Genomic DNA, 25,633 nt, shown 5'->3' on the forward strand with positions numbered 1-25,633 from the left:
GCTACAATAATGTGGGTAGGTGCATTTCACAAAGACTGACACCTTTCTTTACTGTACATCATCTCCCAGACAGTTCTGCCCGGAGTTTACCTACGTCATTTCAGGTAGTACCCCTAGTACGTAGTCACCTCCCTGCCAGTACTGCCACAACACCCACCTCCTGTGTCTCCACCTCTACAGTACCAAACTGTCAATTTATGGCTAGTGCTGCAACAGCATCTACCTGTCCCCTTTCAGCTTTAGCCCCACACTTAATCACCTCGTTGTTAATGCCATCTCACATCCATTCACTGCATTTTCATCTCTGCATCAGTATTCAGTCACCTGAGAGTCTGCTCCCATAACTACCTACTACCCCTCAAGCAGTACCCCATCAAACTGTCACCTGCTGCCATAGGATCTGCTCACAGCATCTTAGCTATTTTGTACCCCATTACTCAGTCACCTCCCTACTGGTACATCACTAATTCTCACCTCTTTCACCTTCATTTTTATCCCATCTCCCTGTCACTTCACTGCCAGTGCTGTCCCAGCTGCACCCTCCTACACCAGCACCCTGCTTCTCAGTGCCACTGTTGCTGCAGCAGTCACTCTTGGAGTTTAGAATGTTAGTAAGCAAGACACAGACACCCCCCCCCCCGAAACCTGCTTTACATTCCACTCAGAACATATGTTTACACTAGAGTCTGACTTGCAAAAAACAAGAAACCAAAATGGAGACTACTGAGTGGTGTAGCTTTGCTAAGATCAGGTGTTCACATTAAGTATAAACAATCCATTTTTACAGAGATGCAGTGACCTCAGAGTTGATTATATTTGTAAATGTGGTGCAGGAGGTTTGGAGGGTTTTCTTTACCCCACCTCAACCAACATCACAGATTATGAATTCCGCTGCATTGTGTTTGCACTACTGCGGTGTCCTTGTCCCATTGTTCAGTATCCATTTTTTAGCTTCACTTATGTGTTCCTAGATCCTGTCACTGCAGAGGCATACTTGCTCTTTATTTTATACTAATACTGCCACTGATGTTAGTGTTATTTTTCTAGTTCCCATCTATGCATGCATATAGTCAGCTTACACAGAGAGAGCATATTGTTACGTGTTAATCAGTGCGTAAAACTGGTGTGTGTTGCCTAGCAGTAGTGTCATAATTAATTTCATTTTCAGTATTACTGTGTATGTTTTATTCATCTGTGTCATTTCTGTTTTATTGGCTTCTTTAGAGCTTTGCCTTTCTGCAGTAGAAGGAGGGCTACTAATGCATTCTCTGAAAGTACCAGAGTACAGTGATTATCAGTGAAATGAGTTGACAAACATAATGTGTTGAACCACTTAGTACTGTCAAAAGGATCTTTTGAAAACTAAAAACCTGTCTGTAGTATGTTACAAGCTGTTAGCATGCTGTTTTTATTTATACTTCTCCGAGTTTTAAGAACCATATTCTTAAGCATATATTGCCTTAATGACATATATGAGACCTGAAAATAAATATGCAACTGTATTCCGAGTCAGAAAATAATAGTTTTGTGAGCTACACTTAAACGTTGTAAAATCTGTTGCAGGTAAACTATTAATGTTTAATTTAATCTGCAGTATATGTACTTGCCAGTGGCTTGAAAGGATACGTGAACTTGTGACATTTTTCTTTGAATTTATGGAAAGCTTGTGACTGAAGTTGTAACCTTGCTGTGTTGGGTATTACAATACTTATACATGGATCTAAAATGTATGGCAGACAAGTGAAACAAGTTATAATTTGTTTTGCCCTGTGGTTACAAGATCTGTAAATCTTTCTAGCCCAAGAAGCTAACAAGGTATAAAAGCACAATTAGAACATTTTTTAAGGATATAGCTAAGAGCATGGGTAAACAAAATAATTGGTATGTAAATGTGAACAGTCAGAACTCAGAAAGAAAACAGTGCTACCTTGGAATGTGTGATGTGCAGACCTGTGAGTTTTGTTTAGTTCTTCTATGTACTTCCACAATGCAGACAATCCAAAATGCTGAAAAATAATGCTCAAAAAGCAGAAGGACAAAAAATTAACATTTAAGTGTTTTTTGAAGTGAAGCAAGCCCCCATGCACCGCCCACATCAGACTATATATACCAACTCTAGGGTCGCATCATCTCAAAGAAGAGAGAATCTCCAAAGAGAAGAGAATCAGTGCCTGTGTACACTTAGAATTTACACCAGCAATTTTTTGCTTCTGGAAAACAATGATCAGCATTATGTTTTTTGATGTTTTTTTCTGCATGCAACTGTTGCTCAAATAATTTCACCTTGTCCATGTGTAGAGGAGACCTTTTTTCTATAGTTTTGTCTTAACCTTAAAATTCAGAGAGTTTAGCCTAAGACTCTGTAATTCTTTCAGTCAAGAATAGCCATATACAGGATTTTTTTTCTTGTGATCTGTTTCTTCAAAATGACTATTTCCTGTTTCCTTATGCAACTTATCTCTGTGTATTTAACTGATAACTGTACGCTCATCTGATTCTTTCTTAAGTGTTTTATTCATTTGCTTGTAAAAATGTGTGGATGGACATCTGTTTACTTATTTATTGATGAGGGTATTTATTACTAAAGGGTGGCAAGCAGCTGGTAGCCATATCTAATTTGCTAGACTGGTTTGCTGTACAGTATCATTTTCTGTTTACAGCTATTTGCCTTATTAACAACAGTGAAATAGTAACTGATAATGTGTGGGGTTCCAGTTTTCTACTGTGGGCCAGGATAGAGGGCTGTAGTGTTGGATATTATTACCAGTCTTCACTGTGTGTGTGTGTGTGTGTGTGTGTGTGTGTGTGTGTGTGTGTGTGTGTGTGTGTGTGCGCGTGTGTGTGTGTGTGTGTGTGTGTGTGTGTGTGTGTGTGTGTTTATGTCTGTATGTGTATGTGTCTTTCTTTCTGAGAGATTCTTCAGATTACAGTTATTGTGGTTCAGTGAGAACTGGCACTGGAAGACACTGAAATCCAGAGAGTGTGGTGACAATGGAGTCTGGAGTGCTAATAAGCCAGAGACTCTGCCCAGTGACTTGCTCAGTGTAAGCCCTGTTTGTGCGTTGGGGGGGGTGCAGGCTCATACACAAGACAGCAGTGCATATTTTATGCCTGCTGTTGTGACCAGGATGCACTTAGGATGTTTAGTGATTCTTGTTTGTGAGCCTTCTTTTTCTTCAATCCATTTTGAACTAGTGGTATGACTCATGAGACCATACACCAGTGACCATTACGTTTTCAATGTTAAAATTTTTAGATTAAATATTTAATTTTTTTGCTGGACAGTTGAGTGGATTAAAGCACTGTGTAGCCCTTGTCTGATGTCTTTCTTTTTTACAGCATACACAATATACTGATGGTAAATGCTGGGTGCATATGACTGTGAGTGACTGTTTATCAGTGTGTGTGTGTGTGTGTGTGTGTGTGTGTGTGTGTGTGTGTGTGTGTGTGTGTGTGTGTGTGTGTGCGCGCGCGTAAAGTATTGTGTCTTATTCCCTATACTGCTTGCTGTTCATTCATGCATTTATTCATTTTCTGCACAGCTGCTATAACCAGTTCATTTGTTTTTATTTGAAAAGTATATTTGCTGAATGATTAAAATCTACCTATCTGTTTGTATGCTGATTGGAAAAAATGTAATAGTGACATAAACATAAAAGTCCAAAGCAGGAGCAACACCTTTTCTAAAATTCTGTGAATTGTAAAATTTGCAGTAAACTTCTATTTACATGTACATGTCACTGTATTTTCTTTTTCCATATGTGTGATTGAGGTGATGAAGATAAGGAATTTTGTAATAAGTGTAGATTTATGCTCTCTAGTGTTTAATAAGGAATCCATCCAACTTTATACTTATCTCTGCATTCAAATACATGGATGGCACTGACTTTAAAAAAGCAGACCACATAGTCTGTCTTGTTGCACTTTCAGCAGACCGCATGCATCTAATGTTAGGGAATAGTTCTGTCTCGTTGTTGTAGTGAGTTATTGGTTGCTTGCCCAGAAGTAGCATTCAAGTTAGCAATGTCAGTAAATATTTGTGTGCAAGGGGAACTCTAAGTGAAAAAATAGCAATATTAAGGACTCACAACAGATGGGAGGTATATTGAGTCATTATAGTGACTATAAAAGTCCTTATAAAATTAAACTGTCCACATTTTTTTCTTTGACAGGGCAATAATGTATGGCTTTGTGAAGGCTTCAGTGCAGCTTGGCCAATTAAAAGCTGGCGAATTCCACTTCACAGACTGTTTATTCTTTGGAGCCTTGATTTCTGCCACTGACCCAGGTAATTGTTTTACGATAATGATGTTTGTCTGTGACCTTAGTTTTTCTTGCAGTGCAGTTTCTGAGAATTAGTGTGAACCTTGAAAAGAGCATTTTCATACTCAGCTCAGAAACAGTTACATGAAACTGGTTATATTTTTACTATGACTTTAATATCTGCTGTTTCCTGGTGTCTCCAAGACACCGCTCACACAGATCAGCTGCTTAATTAATTATTTTATTTTACTTTATTTTTATATTTGTTGATAAAGTGCCTGCTCCAAGGAGCCTTTTCAGGCACAATCCACACCTAATAGGCAATGTTACATAATTGGCAAGTTTCAAACATAGGTAATTAAAAATAGATTTGTAGTATTACAGTATAATGAGTGGCAATATCAGAATATAAATAGCATAGAGATAATTAGATTCAATTTATATTTTCAGCTTTGCACTTTGGAATCTTTGTACATTAAGTACTGTCGGTCTAGGACTTTGTAATATTGCGAGAGAAGCTTTGTTTCCAATGTAGGCACTATGAGTTAGTTATTTTATGGAAAGTAACTTTGTGGAGATATGAGAAAGATTTTAGCTGTAACTTAAGCTTATATTCCATATAGGCACTATTTGTTAATCATGTTATGATAGAATTAGACATGTTAGTAGAGATATAGACTATATAATTATGGCAATGTGTGCCTTTTGTGTTAGCTGAGATTGGAACTGTACAGTTATAGGAGAGTGTGTATGCCTTTCTGTCCACATCAGTGTAAACATGAATGTTCCGTAAAACTTAGTGTTAGGAGTTAGAACAAAAATGTGCTATCTGGATTTTGGAGCAATAGAAGATGAATAATGGTGTAGTTGTTATTTTGAAGACTATTTGTAGTTTTAGTAACATGACAGACTAGAGGTGGTGCCGTATAATAAAATGGAGAATAGATTACATTTATTTTAAGTTATTTGGTAGAGTAGGCCCACCGAGACCCAAGATTTCATTTTTCAGGGGCACATCCACAGCAGAAATAAGTAACATGATTTCTTCAGTGTCATCTGTTATATAATGGAGGCTGATGATGTTCAGGTTGTTTGCTGTGACTTTGCATTTCATAAACTTTACAACTTTACTATTTTGGCTCTGGGACACTCGCTGAATTATTGATTTATCTGTTGTTTGATAATGCTGTAGTGTATACCAGGTAAATGATCCATTTTACATGTATGATATTAGTTCCTAATAGGTTAAATGGTTTGCCCATGTTTGCATTTTATATATAGACAAAGGTCATCCAAATAAAAATTAGCCATGCTGCCTGGACTTCCAAGCGTGTTAAAGCTATTTGTATAATTTCTTCCATACATACATGTTTAATAATTGAAATTATAAACTGATGTACACCTTTAAGTTATATATGAGGAAAAGTAAATTCTATACTTCAGAACCCCCACCCCCACCCCCCCTGCCAGACATATTTGGTCATCTGAAGAGCAAGGAAAGAGAGAAAGAGAATATGGGAACCAGTAGTCTAGCCATTTCATTGGTCACATAAGCTGCTATACTCAGGTTTTCATTCTAATTCTCACATGCACATATACTTTTGCAGCCATTTTATTATTTTATTTTCTTGTAAATACTTCATTGGTCAAGACTCAGCTATGACATACTTTTGTGCTTGCTTTGTTGATATTTGCAGAGTGTGCATTTTCATACCTCTTGGAACCTTGTAAAAGTGCTTAAAGCAGAGCCCCTCTAAGTTGTTCTATGGGAACTTATTTCCTGTAATGCTTTGCATCAGGGTGCCATAGCTGAGTCTTTGCCTACATTTGGTTCCTACGTCAAGGATTGTCTGTGATACAATGATGATTCTAAGAAAACGTGAAATCTGTGAATGTACCTTCTGCCATAGCTTTTGCAGTTTGCATTGAGAGAGCCTTTTTGGGCTATGGTCAGAAAGTCCTTCTGTGTGCCACATCTCATTACCAAGGGGTTTGCATCCAGGAAGAAAGAGGTCATCATTTCTTTCTACTCTTCCCTCATTAGACCAGTCATAGAGTATAATGCCCCATTTGGCATGTACCTTGCTAGACACCTGCAACAGTTGGAGAGGCCACAAAAGTACCTCACGAAGAGGATCCTAGGCCTTAAACACATATCCTACATGGACAGACTAAAAAAAAACTCCAGCTATTCTCTGTCTCATGTCGCCTACTAAGAGGTGATCTCTGCTTGACTTACAAAGCCATGTCTGACCCAGCTCTGTTAGAAATGCTACATCTAAAGAAATCCCAATCCCTCCGCACCACACGCTCTAGAGACCTCAACCTCATTACCACAATCAACAGAACATACTGGAGGGACAGGTTCATAACCCAAGACTGCCCGCGCTCTGGAATAGACTTCCCATACATGTCAAGCAGAGCACCTCACTAGCCCTCTTCAACCGAAATCTTGATGAGTGGATGGGAAATAGAAAGTTCACCACCGAGATCACTCCAGTGGCTCTACTTGACAGAGGCACTGGAAACTAACGACAGGCGGCACAATGCCAGGGCACTTCTATGGGCAAGGCTTAGAGAGTTCATACAGTTATTTCCCACTGTGGTACCTTCTCCAATGTAATCAACCTCCTTTCCTACTTTTTTTGGTTTGAGGTACTAAGTCTGTGTTCCAGAATTCCAGTAAGTATCTTTTGCATTGAACCCACAAAGTCTGCTTTTAGATATCACAATTAGTTTTAAGTAACTATTTCTTTAAATTTTATGTCTGATTTGTATTCATCTGCCTAAACAAAATAAGTAAACAATCTCCTGCAACAGTGTTTTATGTGTTCTGCGTGCAGGTACCTTAATAAACAAACACCATAATGTAATTCTTATGTCTGTCCCCTTACTGGATACCTTCACACCTTGGTTTTGCCCTCAAAGCCTGTCCTTGAAAGCCACAATCAGGAGGACAGGCAAGACACACCCTTTTCAGAGTCCTTAGCTCACCTTAAACATGTTTGACATTACACTGAGAATGCAGACATAACTTTCACTACACAAATAAAGAGAACTTGTGACATGCAATACCAGCTCTGGGATCCTATATTGTTCGAGCTCCTCCTACAAAACATTCCAGGCTGCAAGGTCACATGCTTCCTCCAGAACCAAAAAATATATGAACAGTTCTACCCAAGCACCTTGAACTCTCCAGTATCCATGCAGGAACAGAGTTAATTCATTGTTCCATATCCAGGATAGAATCCATATTACTTCTCTCACAGTCAGATACTATCCTATCCACCTTGGGTTTGGATTTCCTAGTAAGACTTTTTTGAAAATGGATAACACCACCAAAGTTTTTAGATCCAGATGTTGCATTAACAATGATAGCCCAACAGCATGCAGCATCTTAAGCATTTCTGGACTGCTTAATCCCTACCTTGATCTCATCTGCAGGAAAAGACCCAATCCTACCAGTATTTTCTGACACTGTCTCTTGAAAGGGTGATGTGTCCATCAGGACCAGAAGCCCATCAGAGTATTTATTCTACCTCCTAAAGGTACCCCAGTTGAGGCCAGCATTTCTTCACCCTTGCAGAGAGCAACATGTACAATGTCAGCATCGAGTTGCATTATAGTTTGAGCGTTTTGAGGACATCCAAAAGCTGTTGTCCATAGCCTGACTGGACTCCTTTCACTTCTAGGCCTTCAGTTCAGTAACTGTGCAGCTGCTGCCTTCATCATGTGTCACTCCTTGATTGAGATCTGCAGACCATCTCCTGTCCCTCATCCCCAACTAAACATTGCATAGAAAGCCTCTTTCTTTAGTGCAAATAACCCAGAGTTGAGCAGCACATTTACACATTGCCCTGTCCATGAGAGTCAAGGGTGCTAAAGCAGGGATGAATTTGGAGTTACTCATCCATTTGTCCAGATTGCATTTGAACAGTGAAGGAGAATTACTTTGCTCTATGTGAAGATGAAGACATTCCCAAAAAAAAAAAAAAAAAAAAACTGATATTCTTTGTGGTACATATCTGTCCCTCCAACATGTTCTGTTTATGTTGCAGCAGAAACTTAGATCTCTTGTGCATATTATATGACCCACTGAATTTGTGAATCTGTTGGGGTTTTCTATGCAAAGCAGACATCACCACTCAATAGCTTGTAGGATAGCAAGAAGAGGGACAAGTCTTTGCGATGGTCTAAATAGGTTTTTTATGATTTAGGCTGTAGTTTCTTCTTAGCAAGAAAGCATTGTGGGCATTCATCTTGTGTCAGATGTTTGGGAAGATAAATGCCAAAGGGTACATTATACTCAATGAGGCAGATGAGTGCAAAATACATTGGAATGATCATACCCCTGGACCTGGATACCGTACCCTTACTAATAAGCTTTGCAATGAAAAAGTACTTTCTTACAATAGTGGATACATGGTGATTGAAATATGGTTCATTGTTGACATAGGTTCACAGGCCCCTAAATACTGGATCAGTTTTCAGGAGTGTGTTGTCAATGTGATAGTTAGAAGAGACTCCTGTTTGCCAAAGTGTACGTTTTCTGGCATTCAGTTTTAGGCCATAGTTTTGACACTGGCTGTTGAATTGAAAAAGGCCCCCCTTAGAGGAATTCTGTGGTCACTGGGGAATGTATGATGGAATCTAGTTTACAGTCATTTGTAAACTTTGATCAGCCATCAACCCATAACAGTACCTTTGACCTCTGAGAAGTAAATACCAAAAAGTAGTGGCCCAAGAACTGAACCTTGGGTTACATCACTAGTGGCAAGTCTCAGAGGAGGTAGAACAGACCACCCTAATTTCCTTGGTTCTGTTTTGAGTCAGTTTGCTCTCCATTGAGTTACAAGGGGATTAACATTTAGATGGGATGTTTTGTCTATGATACCTGAGAGAGGGATGGTGTCAGATTTTTTACGAGGTTTAGATATGCAGTGTGTACTGATTTGCTGTCATTCGTTGCTTCAGAAACCTTCTCAAAGAAGTAAACCAGATTACGTAGGTAAGACTTGCCCTTAACAAATCCAAACTGGCTTGGATCAAGAGTTTTAACATTACCAATGATGTTCAGTAATTCCATAATGATCCTTTCCATAGCCTTACAGATGAGGCTGGTAAAACTCATGGGTCTATAACTTTCCAGGCCTGTTGAAAACACACTTTTGTGCAAGGAGAAGATGGTTGCTGTCTTGCATTCATCCAGCACAAAGCCTGTTTGAAGGCTGACATTGAATAGCTTTTGTACGGGGTCTTGCTAGTCCTGTTTCAGGCTGGACTGTAGGCAGTCCTGTCTGTTATCTAGCCCCATAGAAGCTGTGTTCTTAGCCTTGAGTAGTGCTTTGAGGACTTCTTCATGGGAGATTCGATGGGGAGGTGTAGATGGGTATGAGATTTGGGAATGGAAGAGAGGAAAAGGGGTGAAGTTAGAGCTTAATTTATGTTTGTAGAGTGGTGGTGCGCCCTGCATCTGAGTATGTGATATAATTTACTATTAGCTCTGCACAATGCTGGCCATTGTTTCTAACATAGTTAACACTTTGTGATTGTTCTTGATCTGGGTGACAGTTTTACTCATATCTGGCTTTGGTTGATTGGTCAGGGTCTGGATTTCACTGTTAAGTTTAGCAATATATATCTTTTGTTTGTTTCTGAATTATAGAGACTGTTTATATTTGGATTCCACTGTAGTGATTTATTTTTGAAGTGGACATTGTGTGTACTTTGGAGGGGAACAGATGCATCTATGTAGCTATTCATATTTGTGTAGAATTTGACAATAAATGATTCCACATAATAGCTGTCCCATATTGGTGAGGACCAAGTCCAGGATTTTATCTTTGTCTCCTTGGTTGGACTGCAGACTAACTGGTCCAGGGCATACATGTTTGAGGATGTATGTGTCTCCTAGATAATGGAGGGGTAGTTGAAGTCCCCTAGGAGAATGGTCTTTGGCTGCATAGGGATTCTGTACTAGTTAGGTAGGAGTCATGGGCTGAGGGGGACATAAAGGGTATTCTGTAGTTAGCCATGATGTGATAAGGGGTCTAGCTATTGGTAAGTTGGATGTGGAAGAGTTCCAGATTGTTATCTTCTGTAACTAGCTTTGAGTTGAAGTGTTTTTACAAATATGGAGACACCGCTTCCTTAGTGCCTTTATCTAGTATGGTAGGTCTAAACATGTGGCAGGTATTGAAACATTGCACTGATCGGGCCCTTTCAATGGTATTGAACCAGGTCTGCATAATAAGATCTGACATCAGATCTGGCTTGGCCACTTTTGCCAGATTCACGGCTCCATCTCTCATTCTCCTCCCTTTTCCCACAGTGCCCTACGTGTCCAAGCATATCCCAGATCTTATTTGCCGCCATATCTTTCAAACCTTCAGATCCCAGGTCTTGGAAGTAATCACACATTCTTCTCTTCCAGCATGACTAGTCTTGCAAGCCTTAGGGTTGATGGCAGCAGCAGTAACTCTAGTTCCATTAGCCAGATTTCATCTGCGGATTTTGCAGTGGACTCTGTCAGTACAGTAGTCTGTTCTTCAACAGCCCTTGTACATTCCAGTCAAAATCACACAAGTTTGCAAGGAACACTTTCTGTTGTGGATTCGTGTAGATGAAGTTTCTCAGGACTATCCATTTGTTCTTCCTGTACCGGTAGCCACATGGTTGGGTAACTGAACCTTTATCTAAATTTGTTGAAATGCAGCTCAAATCAGTACTTGCTGAATCTCCTGCAATTTTGAAGGATACTGAACATTTTTTATCTAGTTTATATAGCTCTGTAGCTAATGCTTCCCTTTCTTTGGCTGATGTTTTGCTTGTAACTATGGATATTAAAACACTCTTTACTGTTATCCTCAATCAGGCAGGGATGGATGCTGCAAGACTTTTTCTTTCCCACCATGGTCATTTCACGCATTTCATGGTGACTTTTGTTTGTACTTTATTAGATTTAATTCTAAGTAATAATTTGTTTTTGTTTGAGAACCAGCACTACCTCCATCTACTAGGTGTGGCTATGGGCACCCCCTGTGCCAATAGCTATGCTAATTTGGTTATAGCACAGTGGGAGAATGAGAACGTACATAGCAGTAATATGTTTAGCCATCATGTAAAATACTATGACAGGTTTGTGGATGACATTTGTCTTCCTATGGGAAGGTGACGTGGGGCAACTTTCAGACTTTGTTAGATATCTTGAAAGTACCTCAATTTCCTCAGGTTTACTGTTAATTATTCTTCTATTTCTGTTGATTTTTTGGATGTCACCATTTCTAAGAATTCTGATGGTACTTTAGGGAGACAACCATATAGGAAACCTTGTTGGAGGAATGGGCTTCTGCATCGTTCCAGCATGCATCCCCCACATATTTTTTCTAACATACTTAATGGTCAATGCTTAAGGGCTTCTAGGCTATGTACTAATGACCTTGTGTTCCAGGAAACTGTACATAGATTGAGCAATGGCTTCTCTAAGAGAGGTTACTCACAGATGCACATAGTTAATGCTAGGAATACCACTCTGCAACAATGACAAAGCAGAGGGACCCTGTATTTTTCCTCTAGTAGAAAGACTGTGAACAGTAACCGAAGGTTCGGAGAGGCCCAACACCCTAGGGTATTTCTAAGATATTCTAGTGATATACAATATTATTGCAATATTATAAGAAAAAAATAGCCCCAACACCCTAGGGTATTTCTAAGATATTCTAGTGATATACAATATTATTGCAATATTATAAGAAAGAATTAGCCTGTCCTTTTAGCTGATCATAAGGTGAGACAAATAGTTGGTGAGTACCTCTCCTTCGCCTATAGGAATAATATGTCTATCAAAAGACTTTTATGTTATGGACCAAGGCCTCCACCCCATATACCTACAGGTAAAGTTGGTACACTTCCTTGCCACAGTTGCAAGGCATGCTCTTCCATATCCACTGAACTTTGTTTCACACATCCCATTACAGTGCGCATTTTTACACCCAGATTTGTGACAACATACAGGAGCAGCAATTTTAGTATAGTTGGCTACCTGCTGCTCCTGTGATAGTTTCTATGTGGGAAAAAACACACAACAACTTAGAGAGTGGGTACCTGAGCACCTAGGCAACATACGTAACCATGTAACATCAAATGCTTTAGCTAATCATGCCTTATTGTTTCCAGGACACAATTCTTTTAAATTCAGACTTTTGCAACTTTTGCATTTCCATATTAGAAGAGGTGATTTTAATAATGTTGTTGAGATGTATGAGCTAAAATGGATTGCTTCTTTGCATGCATATGAATACCCAGGACTTAATATTGGTGTCTCCCTTAAACCAGCCCTACTGAGTAGGCGGTGATATGGGTTACATCACTTTTTTTGATTGGTCTTTTTTAATTAGTTTTAGTTGATTGGTTGTGCTATGTTTTAAATATCTCTGTGTTTTAACATACATTTTTATTTGATCTGATGAAGCGGTAACCCAGCGAAAGCGCTAACCTTCTTCAATAAAACAGTTTTTTATACATTCTTGATGTTCAACAGACGTTTATCCTGCCTGGACCGTGTTGGTTGATTCACAGTTATTTTTCTCTCTTTGGTTGTTTTGCTTGTGAGTCTCCTTTAGTAGTGTGGTTAGCTTATTTTTGCGTTTTGAAATATTAAAAATCTCAGATATGAAGATGATACTACTCTGATGGCTGAAAGCAAGGAGGAGCCTGTCGACAAAGGTCAAAGTAGAAAGCACAAAAGCTGGATTGTTGGTTAACAAAAATAAAGCAAATGTCATCTTGCCCTGTCAGTACAGAAGAGGAAGAAGATGACCCAGTAACACATTCTGTTTTCACAGCTCATTCAAACTGTTTTGTTGAGATCATTTAATCAAGTCCAACTCCTTATGCACTCAAGGAGTTTAATACATAAAGCTTGTTTGTCAAAAACTGCTTGTTTAAGTTCTTGCAAATTCATTTTCATTACTTCAGTAAATACTGCCTGTCCATCCAACTTGACCTTTGCTGCTCCCCTTTCTTCTTTTGCCTTAAATCTTTCTCAGCATCAGTGTCTTATCCCGTTAATCCTGTCTGTATATTATGCGGCCAAATATTTCAGTTTTAACTGTATCAATTATTTGCAAGTAGGTGAGGAAGACGTGGAAGTAGTAACAGATTTTATTTTTCTGTGCCAATGACATCTGCAGCTGATGACTGCAGCCAATTAAAAGACTGTTGGTCTTTGGAAGGAAAGCTTTGGCGACTCTGGATCAGATTTTAAAGAACAGAGACGTCACATTGTTGCCATAGCTTTCTTTCCGAAGACTTATGACAATTCTGTGGACTGTGTAGATTGCCAAATCAAATTAGTCAGTACTTAAGGAAGTAAATCCAGACTGTTTACTGGAAGGCCTGATAATAAAACTAAAGCTCAAATACCATATCAGTAAAAGTAGCACTGGTCTGAAGACCCTTGTGGGAGTTGTAGAGAATGGTGTCAGGTAGTGACCAGGGTGCAGTTACAGTACTGTATGCCACTTCTGAAATGATGCTGTGCACTGATTAAAATAGTGCACCCCCCCCCATGATAGTCCTGTAGTTGCTGGGTGTTTGGCAGAGTTAGTATTAGCAGATTTATTGAACTGGGACTGTTATTGCTATTTTACAACTTAGACCTGTAGTCCTAGGAATTAGTGAAAGACTGACAGCACATGAGTAGTCTGTAATCAGCCTATGAATAACTCCTGAGCACAGTTTGAGAAAAATTAGCATATAGGCTGTCTACACGCAGAACTTCAGCTATGGCTTTTGAGCACATTCAGGAAGGGAGGGTAGTCATTAGCTACAAGGATTTACTTTACGGCATCCAAGGATCATAGCTATTTACTGATGCATAGACAGCAAAGTCCTGGTTTCCAAAACTAGCTGTTAAACAGTATATCAGTCAAAAAGTGCTGCACAGTTTTTATACTGTCTAAAACCTAAATCTAGCTTTACCTGAAGTGCCATGACATTGGAGTTCACATTACTGTTAAGGAAGCTATGGAGGGAAGTGTTGGCTGCACCCTTCATATGGAAGTTTTTTTTAGTAAGTATAGATTTCAGGTGTTTAGCTTCAAGAAACCAGTAGCTGTGATGATAGTTCCAAGAACTATATCATTCATATATATACATTTTATTTTTACTTTATTTTTCCATTTATTTTTTTTGTCTAACTGGGTTTAGTCAAAAACCTCTTTTCGGCATAGGCTTGGGGAGACAAGATGAAACATATTACTACATTTTTAAACAGACATTCAGTAATATACGTGAACAGACATTTAGTAATGTACATTAACAATTATGCATTCATTTAATTATATTACATTCATGTGAAGTAAAGGCAATTACCACAGTATAGATACTTATACATTAATAGATGTTAAACATTGAGCATTTGAAGAATTGTATTAGTGGATTTGTCAAATAGCAAATCGGCCATGTAATTAGTGCTTACAAATTCAAAGAAATTGAGGTGAGGGAAGGTACCAGGTAGGGCAGAAAATATTAACATTGTATTAAAGAGGTGAGGTATAAAGTAGGTTCATAGATAATTATATCTATTGGCAACATAAGGATTTGATGTTGTCTGTTACATCAGTCCTTGAATCTGATCTGAACCGACTGTAGCCACTCTCAGACTTTGGATCAAGGTTCAGGCTCTTACCCTTACCCATAATCACCTCTTTCTACTAAGTTACTTCCGATCTAATTTTCCACTCGATTGCCTCAGACATAGGTCTCTAGGCTCAGTGTTTTGGGTGTCAGTTAAGTGCATTTTTCTTGTTCTCTTTCCCTTTTTGGGACAGTATTAAAATTTACCTCTTACTCTGCTGTGTTTTTCCTAGTTGTCAACCTACCACCCCTTCATATTTATACACACACACACACACACACACACACACACACACACACACACACACACACACACACACCCGTATAAAAAACGTTTTATCGCCTCTTGGTGCTTTTTGAGGTATAGTTTCTTTCTTCCCACTTGTTGATATTAAATAGTAGCTTTTGGTTTCTATTTGTAGTCTAGAATTTTTCTTGGTATTTACAACTAGTGTATTCTTTATCTTTGTTGTTGTTGCTTTTGTTGTTGGTATCTAGTTTTTAGGATTTTCCCTTGCTTTCAAGAAAGGCAGAGGAGCACTCATGTTTCAAGAAATGGGAGCAAAATTCCTAATCAGGATGTCCACACAAAATGTGTGTGCTGGTTATGACCATCTCATTTAGATGAGGGCCATTCGATTTGTGCCTCTTTTGAAGCCAGGGCCATCACTGAATGGTGCAACAAGTTAGTGGTCAAAAGGATTCTCCCTGCCACAGTGGGAGAAGTTGCCCAATCATAGTCTCCATTGGCTTCTTCCCTGGCAACCAATAAAGTTTCAGATGAGGGAAAATGGGGGGAAAGTACAGAAAAAGAAAAAGACAGAGAATAGCTCAAGGAAAAACATAAGGACTGTTCCAGAAAGAGGTCTCCAGAATGCTTGGGTCCTTCCAGCCTGGTGCTGAAGATCCATAAGCCATCAGATTCAGCTCAGGCATTGTAGTCAGGCAAATATGTCTTCCATAAGGACTGTTCCAGAAAGAGGTCTCCAGAATGCTCAGGTCCTTCCAGCCTGGTGCTGAAGATCCATACGCTATCAGATTCAGCTCAGGCATTGGAGTCAGGCAAATATGTCTTCCATTCCTCTGTTACCAGAACTCTGGCTCTTCCCAGCAGTAGTAAGCCCTATGCTCAGGTCACCCTTCCTGCAGGAAAGTTCCTTTCAAAGGATATCAAGACCCTCATCCACAGTGTCATGCTTAAGGTCAGTGCATTCCTCCATGATTCTTTCAGAAGTGGAAGTAGACAGAAAGATGAAAACTTCTTGTGGACCCAAATCTATTTGAGAGTCCTCCCAACTCTGACCCCTGTTGGGAGCTTGAGGCTTGTCCCTTCCTCCTCTCTGATCATGTCTCCTTTCCTGATCTGACCCATAGACTCAGGCCATGTGGATCTGAAGGAACCTTTGGATTTGCCCACTTTGGAGCTGAAGGTTTGGACTTTGTTGGCACAGATCATTTCTCTGACCCATTCGCCAGAGAGTGCGTCGGATCTTGATGGGTATTAGAGTTGAGGTGCCAGGGCAAGCATCATAGGGTTGTGGTCAACTCTGAAACTGCTTGAGCCCTCCCGTTTCCATCCTGTCAGCACTTTGGCCCTAAGCAGCTCGGCACCAGCTTTGACTTTGAAGCCAAATTCCTGTTGTCGGCTTTCAAGGCCTTTGAGAGAGTGCTTTCTCAGTGTAGAGAGCAAGCTTCCCTTCCCTACTTGAATCCATCCATACTTTACAGAACTCTTTGAGTCCTTGTCCTTCATATTCCGTAATGTCAGGACAGCGAGTCCCTTGGAGTCTTGAGGCAGTTTATGTTGTGGACTTCTGTTTGCTTTGGAGTCTTCCCCAGAGCATTCCACTCGAGAGGGTTATCAGAAGGACTTGTAAAGAAGGAGGCATATTGACTCCCCACAGGAGTCCCTTACAGAAGATACTGTTTTTGATGAAAAGGAGGGGTCCTCCAGGTACGCCCTTGAGGATGTGTCCTTTAGCGAGATACTCAAACCACTCATACAGAAAGGGGGGGTCCACTCATGCCCCCTCCCAGGAGGAATCTGCATTTCTTAAGGCTTTTAAGACTGGCCCATCTACATCTGGATGGTGGACCCCTTCCACTGATGAACTGGTTGACCTAGTTTTGTGGTGGGCATGGAAGGAACCAGACGTAGTTGAACCCGTTCCTCAGGAGCATGACAAAATCTTTGTTTCCTCTAAAGACTGATGTTTTTGAAGCAAGGGTCTTGGGGTGGTTTCTATGGTGGTGGCAATTGCCAACAAGAAGGAGCTCGCAGAGGAAAGCTTCATCCCCCTAACATAGAGTTCAGGGTATTAGATAGTTTTGATAAACAGGTCTTTGTATCAGCGACCTTTGCTGGTAAGGCACTGATCAGTTTGGCACCTGTTACACGTTTTCAGAGGGATTTGACAAAAGAGATGTCCATATCCCTGTCTGGGTCCTTATCTGCAGAGGCTAAAAAAACAGTCAACATGCAGTTGACCACCCTTTAGTCCCTGTTGAACATGTCCATGCACCGTATTGTGAATGTGGCTATTGGTATGTCGAGAGCAGCAGGCACCAGTACAACTGTTCACTGGCAGTGTTGGATGCATCTCAGTGACTTTATGGAACACTTCAAGACATTGTTTGTTAACACCCCCTATGATGGGTTCACTTTGTTTGGGCTGAAAGTTAAAGTGGCGCTGTCTAAAAGCAAGCAGGAGGGCAAGACCTTGTTTGTCATTGGAATATGTTTTCCTAAGCTCCACCTCCCCCATAACAGACCTTCTCTACAAATCAAAATGGTGAGAAGAAACTGTGGTTCCACAAGTCTGAAGGTTTTGCTCCAGATGCTTCTAGTGATAGACCCCCCCAGAAGCATTGGGGGAACAGTCATATGGAATGTAACCCCAGCGCCAGAGGTGAACTGCAGCATGAAGTCTTTCAGTGAGTCCCTTTTCCTACAGGCCTTTTCAGTGCTCCTGAACAATTGCCTGACTGCTGTACTCTGGAGGCATTTGGGGAGGTGGTTGTCTGTATACCCCATGGCCTGGATTTCCATCATCCAAGATGTATGGGTGCAGAGAATCATAACCAGAGGCTGTATGATTCTCTTTCCTTACCATACCTCCATTTGAGAAAATTTCCCGATGTGCCACCCACCCAATGGAAGGCAGCAGCGCAAGAAATAAAAAAAGCTGCTTGGTAAAAGAGTCATTCAGGAGATGTTCTTCGTGTTTCACTGTTGCAGTCATTACATTTGGGTAATCTGCTGGCAGGTTGCCCTCAGTCGGCCTGATTAACAAAGTCTTGGGTCCTGCAGTGGTTGCTGTCCCTTCTTGCATGACATCAGGTCGTCAGGGGTATAAAACATGCAGCCGATGCTATTACATCAGTCTTTCTTGCCGCGCGGTGCCCGAAGCAGAAGCAGTTTGCAAGTGCCGGTCGGCCGACTCCTGAAATTTTCATTTTCGAGTTTCAGAACCGAAGTCTTCAACTAAAAGCTAAGTACCCCATTGGGGAAACTTTTTCTTGCTCCTTACCGATGTCAGTAAAAGTTAATAATTGTATTACTTGTGGGAAGCAAATACCTCATAAGGATTTTCATTTGTACTGTATTCCTTGCCTAGGCCCTGACCACGACGTACCTTGCTGTTGGTTTTGTGCTTTAAGTAATCAGCGCACTATCCGTCGTCGGTACATTTTTGCCTCTAAATATTTCGGTTCTCGGTTTAATTATCCAGAAATGACATCGGTTAGCCATCCGACTACCGGAATACCGAAAAAATGCAAAGAAAAGGACAGAGACAGCCGTTGAGGTCCAAAACTGCCGACGACGCTTCTCCTAAGCCAGTCGCCAGTTCGCCGGTACTCAGTGAGATGCTTTCGCTGCCCCTGATACCCGCTACTTCTGATTCGCAGGCCTCTACTGAGACCCATTCGGAGTCCGGTATGCCGCGAGATGCTTCACCTATGGAACCCGCGGATGACTCTGCCTTGGATGGGTCCGGAGCTGCTGTGCAGGCACTGGCTTCTGAGGGTGTATTCAGGCCTACGGACTCGCATATTAAACCGACACCACCTTCAATATTAAGGCCAAAATCTCGATCTATGTCTAAAAAACAGATGCCCAGGCCACATGTTCAGGCCCCTATGCCTAAAAAACAAATGATCAAAATGGCTGAAGATTTAATTACTCTAATCGGGGTAGTCAACCCCCACCCCCCCCCATGGTCTAGGCTGAACTTGACTATGAATCTTCTGAACAGGACTCTGTTTCTTCTGACTCTTCTAATGAACTGGATTTGTCCATGCCTACTTATGAGGACTCTCATGCAGAGGATTCCATTCCTTCTGCCTCTCCTCCTGAGGATTTTTCTTTTGGGGAAACTTTACATACCTTAAGGGAGCATTTCCACTGGGAAAGTCAGGATTTTTCTGAATCCAAAAAGAGGCTTAGAGATTTCCTTCTTCTTCCTCAGCATAGGCCTTTGGCTATGCCTCCTGTACTAGACATTGTTGATGATGTGTTTTCAGAATCCAGTATGGCCCCTGATTCCCTGCCTCCGGCCCCTTGTAAACCAGACAGATACTACAGGGTTCCTGACTCCCACAAATTCCTTTTCAAAAATCCTGTTGTGGACCCTGGAACCATTTCTCAGGGTCCCAAGGGCATTAAGGCTTCTACTGCTAAAAATCCTACCCCTTCTGATAGAGACTCCAGGGCGCTGGATAGATGGGGTAAAAAGGTTTATACTTCTGCAACCCTGGCAATCAGGGCTTTAAACTGTCAATTCCATATGCTAAAATATCAACAGCATATCATGGGACTGCTTAAACAGAAAATTATGTTGATTTCTGACTGTGTGGAAAATAAGGATTTACAGGATTTATTGCATTCAGCTGAACAAGTTGGAAAACATACTTTGCAATGTGGTTTTGATTCTTTGGAGGCCTCTTGCTTGGCTTAAGGAGCAATCTCTGCCTGATCATGTTAAAGCAAAATTGTTGGATGCTCCTTTGCAGCAGGACCATCTGTTTGGCAATAAGGCTGAAGAAGTTCTAAAAAAGATGGAAGATAAAGCTAAATCTATGCAGACTGTGAAATATTTCTTACAAGTACAACCTGCAAGATTTAGTAGGCACTGGCCTACTAAGAACTGGTCCTTTCCAGTTCCTTCCAGAGCGACTCAAGCCAAACCCAGACATTCCAAAAGCGCCAGGTTTCAGTTCCAAGGGACTTTCAGAACTAAGCAATGGGGTGCCTCCGCTTCCAAATCTGGAAATGACAAGACACCACCCTATGGTAAACAGCCTTAATGACTTCCCTTTAAAATTACCAAGCACTTATCTCTTAGCTGCCCCTTTGGGGGAAAACCTGGCTCTTCATGCAAAAAACTGGCAACTTATAACCCAGGACAAATGGGTTTTAAATACAGTGTCCCAGGGATACAGATTTCATTTCCACACATTGCCAACTCCAAATGGGTGGGCAGACCTGCTCCCAAATCAGTGGGCAGGGGCTCAGAAACAAGTACTTTCCCTCTAAAACATGGGGGCTATTCAACTAGTATCAGAAGAGTAAAAGGGACAAAGTTTTTATTCCAGACTTTTCCTGGTACCCAGAAAAGACAAATCATGACGTCCAATTCTGGACCCGTCTACTCTAAACACCTTTCTGGACATTCCAAAATTCAAGGTGCTGACTCTTCACCAGTTACTTCCTATGCTAGGCAAAGATGCCTGGTTGGCAACTCTAGATTTAAAAGAAGCTTGCATGCATATCCCAATCAGGGAATCTTGCAGAAGACACCTACGCTTCAAAGCAGGCTACTTGCATTATCAGTTCCCTGCACTGCCTTTTGGCTTATCTACTGTGCCCAGGGTATTTACAAAGTGCCTGGCTCCAGTAATTGCATTCTGCAGGCAAAGAAATATTCAGATATATCCATACCTGGACGATTGTCTAATTCAGGCAGAAAACCAGGCCATTCTTATAAAACATCTGGCATTTGTAGTAAGGGTTCTAACTTGTCTAGGGTACACCATAAATGAAAAGAAATCACAACTGGTACCCTCTCAAAAAATTACATTCCTGGGTGCAAGCTTGAATACAACTGCCCAGATAGCTTTCCTTACGCCAAAAAAGCAAATTCATTTGGTGACTTACTTCAAGCAGGTGGCCACAAAAACCCTGCTATCTGCAAGACAAATAACTGCAAACGTTAGGGTTCAAGGCCTCCTGCATTCTTCTAATTCCATATGCAAGACTGCATATGAGAAAACTTCAGTGGTACTTAAAAAGTTTATGGAGTCAACATTGTCACAGCCTGGAAACAATGATTCCTATCATACCTTGCCTACAACTAGAGTTCCTATGGTGGGCAGAGACCTGCCACCAAAACAAGGGACTGCCATTCACACCACCCCCCGCCACCCAAACCCTAACTACAGATGCATCAGACTACGCATGATGGGCTCATCTGGCAGGGAAGTGCATTCAGGGCAAATGGAGCCCAAATTAAATGCACCTTCATATCAATCAAAAAGAAATACTAGCTGTACAGAATGCACTGACAGCCTTCAAGGACTACCTTCATCCAGGACACCTAATGGTAAAGACGGACAACACCATGGTTATGTGGTACATAAACAAGCAGGGGGCTACACATTCCTACCCCCTCTGCAGACTAGCCATGGCATTGTGGAACACAGCCTTGAGCTACCAAGTACAACTACAAGCTGTATTCCTGCCAGGAAAGTTGAATATTCTGGCAGACGAACTAAGAAGAAATCTCATGGGCCCACATGACTGGAAACTGGAACCGCGGATTTTCAACATGTTGACACGCAAATGGGGGAGCCCAGACATAGATCGTTTTGCCTCACCCCAGAACTACCAGTTGGACAACTTTTGCACAAGAACTCCTCACAAAAAAGCCTGGAAAGTGGATGCTCTGTCCTTCATCTGGAAAAATCAGTATATGCCTTTCCCACTCTGCCTCTGCTCTCCAAAGTTCTACTAAAAGTCAAACAGGACAAACCAAAAATTATTTTGATTGCTCCAGACTGGCCTCGCCAACACTGGTACCCACTCCTACGCAGTCTGTCACAAATTTCTCCATGGCACCTGCCTCAGACACATTTCTTACTGTCTCAGCAGGAGAACCAAATTCTGCACCCTCAGCTCCAAACATTAAATCTTGCAGCTTGGCTAATCATTTAAATTCCCCCTTAGCATCCCACAGCAAATCTGTGATGGATGTCATTTTGGAGGCAAAAAGTCCTAGTACTAGAAAATCTTATGCTGACAAATGGAAAAGATTCTGTGCCTGGAATAAATCTCAAGGGATGAGCACAGCAGTGCCCAATTTACCTCAGATTTTGCAATACTTAACTGAGATGCTTCAGAAGGGCCTGTCTTTTTCTTCCATAAAAATCCATGCCTAAGCCATTTCAGCTCATTACAACACAGAACCCCCCTTTTCTCTCATCCTCTGCTAAAGCAGTTTCTCAGAGAGGCCAAAAACTTGAGACCTCCCAGAAGAGCTCCAACCCCTGCCTGGGACCTTAATTTTGTATTGGAGAAACTCACTCTACCTTCTTTCGAGCCAGCTTCTACTGCAGACTTAAAATTCCTTCCCTGGAAAACAGCCTTCCTTTTAGCAATCACTTCAGCTAGAAGGATCTCTGAATTACAGGCCCTTATGGTAGTGGAGCCTTTCATCATCTTTCATGCGGACAGGGTGTCACTCAGGACCAATCCATCCTTCATGCCCAAGGTGGTATCCAGGGTGGCTCTTAATTAGTCTATTCATTTGCCAACTTTCTTTCCCAATCCACAGAACAAGGGGGAGCAGATTCTGCATTCATTGGATGTACACAGGCAGCTTAGATTTTACTTCGACAGGACTAAATCTCGAAGAAAATCTGAACAACTGCTGGTAGCATTTGCTGCAGGGGCAGAGGGAAAGGCTATTTCAAAGCAAACCATTTCTAAATGGATAAGCCATTGTATTCATTTCTGCTATAAGCACCATGGAAAACCTATCCCCCAGGGGATCAGATCCCATTCCACCAGGGCTGCATCTACTTCCACAGCCTTTCTCAGAGGTGTTCCTACCAGGGATATTCTAGAAGCTGCTACCTGGAGTTCAGTTCATACTTTCACCAAGCATTATCACTTACCAATTTTCTCTAAATCCAGAGCTGGCTTTGCTACTGCTGTTCTGCAGGGCCTTATAGCCGGTCCTAATGCTGTATAAATCCAACCTCCCAACCATAGCTTTGGGAATCTACCCAAATGTAAGGACTGCAACAGTGAACCATGAAGAACACAGTACAGTTGTGTACAGTTACCATAAATGTAGATGTTCGAGTGTATTCACTGTTGCAGTCCTGGTTGCCCTCCCTCCAGCCCCCTGTTTTTCTCCTACTATGCCTCTGTTTTCTTTTACTATACTTAAAAGCCTTCTTGGTGTATTTGCTTTTGTTTGGAGGTATATATTTTTGTGTTTTTAATTATTTATATATTTTGCCCCCCATTTGGGGGGCACCTGACATCTGGGGCAAGAAAAACTGATGTAATGGCATCGGCTGCATGTTTTATACCCCTGACGACCTGACATCATGGAAGAAGGGACAGCAACTGATGCAGGACCCAAGACTTTGTTAATCAGGCTGACTGAGGGCAACCTGCCAGCAGATTACCCAAATGTAATGACTGCAACAGTGAATACACTCGAACATCTACATTTATGGTAAGTGTACACAACTGTACTGTCCCATGAGAGGAACATGCATTCATAGTGTACTCAAGATTCTTTTTGATGCCAGAGAAAAATTGGGACCTCAAGCCCATTCTGGACCTCAGTCACTTAAACCAGTATGTAAAGCAGATGAATTTCTGGATGGACACTGTTTAGTCCATCCTACCATTGTTGAGGAACAATGATTGGATGTGCTCTGTAGACGTCCAAAATGCATACTGTCGTATAAAAATTGACAGACACTCCAGGAGGTTTCTCTGTTTTTGTCTGGGGACCATTCACTTCCAGTTCAGAGCCTTGCCCTTTGGTGTCACCGTAGCCCTCCTCCCCCGATATTTACCAAGTACACGACAGTGGTTGCAGCTCATCTCAGACTGCAGGGGTTCTGAGTGTTCCCATGTCTGCATGACTGGCTCATAACCACCCCCACCAGGGACCTTTTTATTCAAGCCAGGGATCTTTACTCTAAGTTAAGAATAACACTCTCTGGACAAGTCATAGCATCAACCAGTTCAAATGATAGAGTTTTTTGGAGCCCACCTGGATACCAAGTTACAGATATCCAGATTACCAGAATTCAGGATTCTCACCCTTCAACATTAAGCAATGGCTGTACTCTGCTGTCAGAAAAACATCAGCAAGGTCTATTCTTCTTCTTCTTCTTGAATAAATGGAAGCCTCTGTCACCTTAGTCCCTCTGGCCAGCTTTTATATGAGAGTGTTACAGTGGACCCTTGTGGTTCAGCGGTCAGTGAGATGCCAACTCATGAACTTTCCATTGTCCTCTTGTAAGAACCATATCCACTGGTGGCTATACTCTTCAGTAGTGTTTCAAGGTAGACCATTTATTCTCCCTTCCCCAGGCCACAGTGACCACAGACGCTTCCCAGTTGGGGTGCAGAGGTATTTCTTGAGAAAGATGGTCCAGGGCATGTGGTTGCCTACAGAACCCAGTCTTCTCATCAGTGTCCAGGAGATGATGGTAGCCCTTCTAGAGTTGCAGGCCTTTCAGGATTCCCTCCCGACAGGTGTGATCTCCATACAAACGAACAATATGTCTGTGGATTGATACATTAACAAACAAGGGGGAACATGTTCATTGTGCTGAGAGACAGTGAAGGTTTGGCAATGGGCAGTGTCTTTCCACCACTTTCTGATTGCAACACACATACCAGGGAAGTCCAGTGTATTAGAGGACAAGTTGAGCAGATCTATTCTTCTTCCTCACAAGTAGTTCCTCTGTCTGGTAATGGCAGAACATGTCTTCAGCTGCTGGGCTGACCTTACTGTTTGCCTCCCCCTCTAATGCCAAATACAGAAGTTACTTTGCCCTGATCCCCCAAGAGGAGGAGTACCCGTGGGATGCTGTCATACACCCTCATCTTCATGGTCATCTTTATGCTTAATCAACCACTTCCCTCATACCAAAGTTTTTGCATTAAGCAATGTGGAGTAAGACTAAGGTAATCCTCTCTGTCTGCTCCGTTCTGGCCTCAGTAGGTCTCATCTGATTCACAGTCCTCTTCTTACCACATGTCTGGGATGCCTTACCTGGACATTGAAGCCCTCAAGTTAACTGCATGTTTTCTTCAGGTTCTATGATGGTCAGATGGCCCAGACTTTCATCTCAGGTAATACACATTATGACTTCCTCACAAAGACTCTCCACTAGGAAAGCTTACAAGAGCAAATATAAGAGATTTTCATTTTGGCTTCTAATAGGAATAAATATGACTTTTCTGCTCCTTTCCTGGCTGTTGTAGATTTTTTGGCCAGCCTTTCTCATAATGGAGCGAGTCAGTTATTCTGCTATTAAAGTCCAGTTGGCAGCCATGGCCAGCTTCCATGTTGTAAAAATTCAACCACCAGTTGCTTTTCTGAAGTTGTCTAAGGCCTTCTTAAGGGGCACCTACCTTCCCCGTCCCCTTTCAGGGATCCTGTTCCTTCTTGAGATATTGCCGAGATATCCATTTAAA

General features: G+C 41.4%; 1 protein-coding gene across 1 annotated transcript in view; it reads left to right on the plus strand.

Annotated features, from left to right (window-relative positions):
• Nucleotides 1-25,633, plus strand: part of SLC9A9 (solute carrier family 9 member A9) — a 3,618,317-nt gene that overhangs the window by 697,282 nt on the left and 2,895,402 nt on the right. Inside the window, exon 5 of the mRNA XM_044071972.1 lies at nucleotides 4,173-4,288. Within this exon, the coding sequence (XP_043927907.1) occupies nucleotides 4,173-4,288 (116 nt within the window). The remainder of the gene's footprint in view (nucleotides 1-4,172; nucleotides 4,289-25,633) is intronic.

The sequence above is a fragment of the Protopterus annectens genome, chromosome 5.part0 (genome assembly GCF_019279795.1).
Source record: "Protopterus annectens isolate FY-2018-M chromosome 5.part0, PAN1.0, whole genome shotgun sequence".
Taxonomy (NCBI): Eukaryota; Metazoa; Chordata; order Ceratodontiformes; family Protopteridae; genus Protopterus; species Protopterus annectens.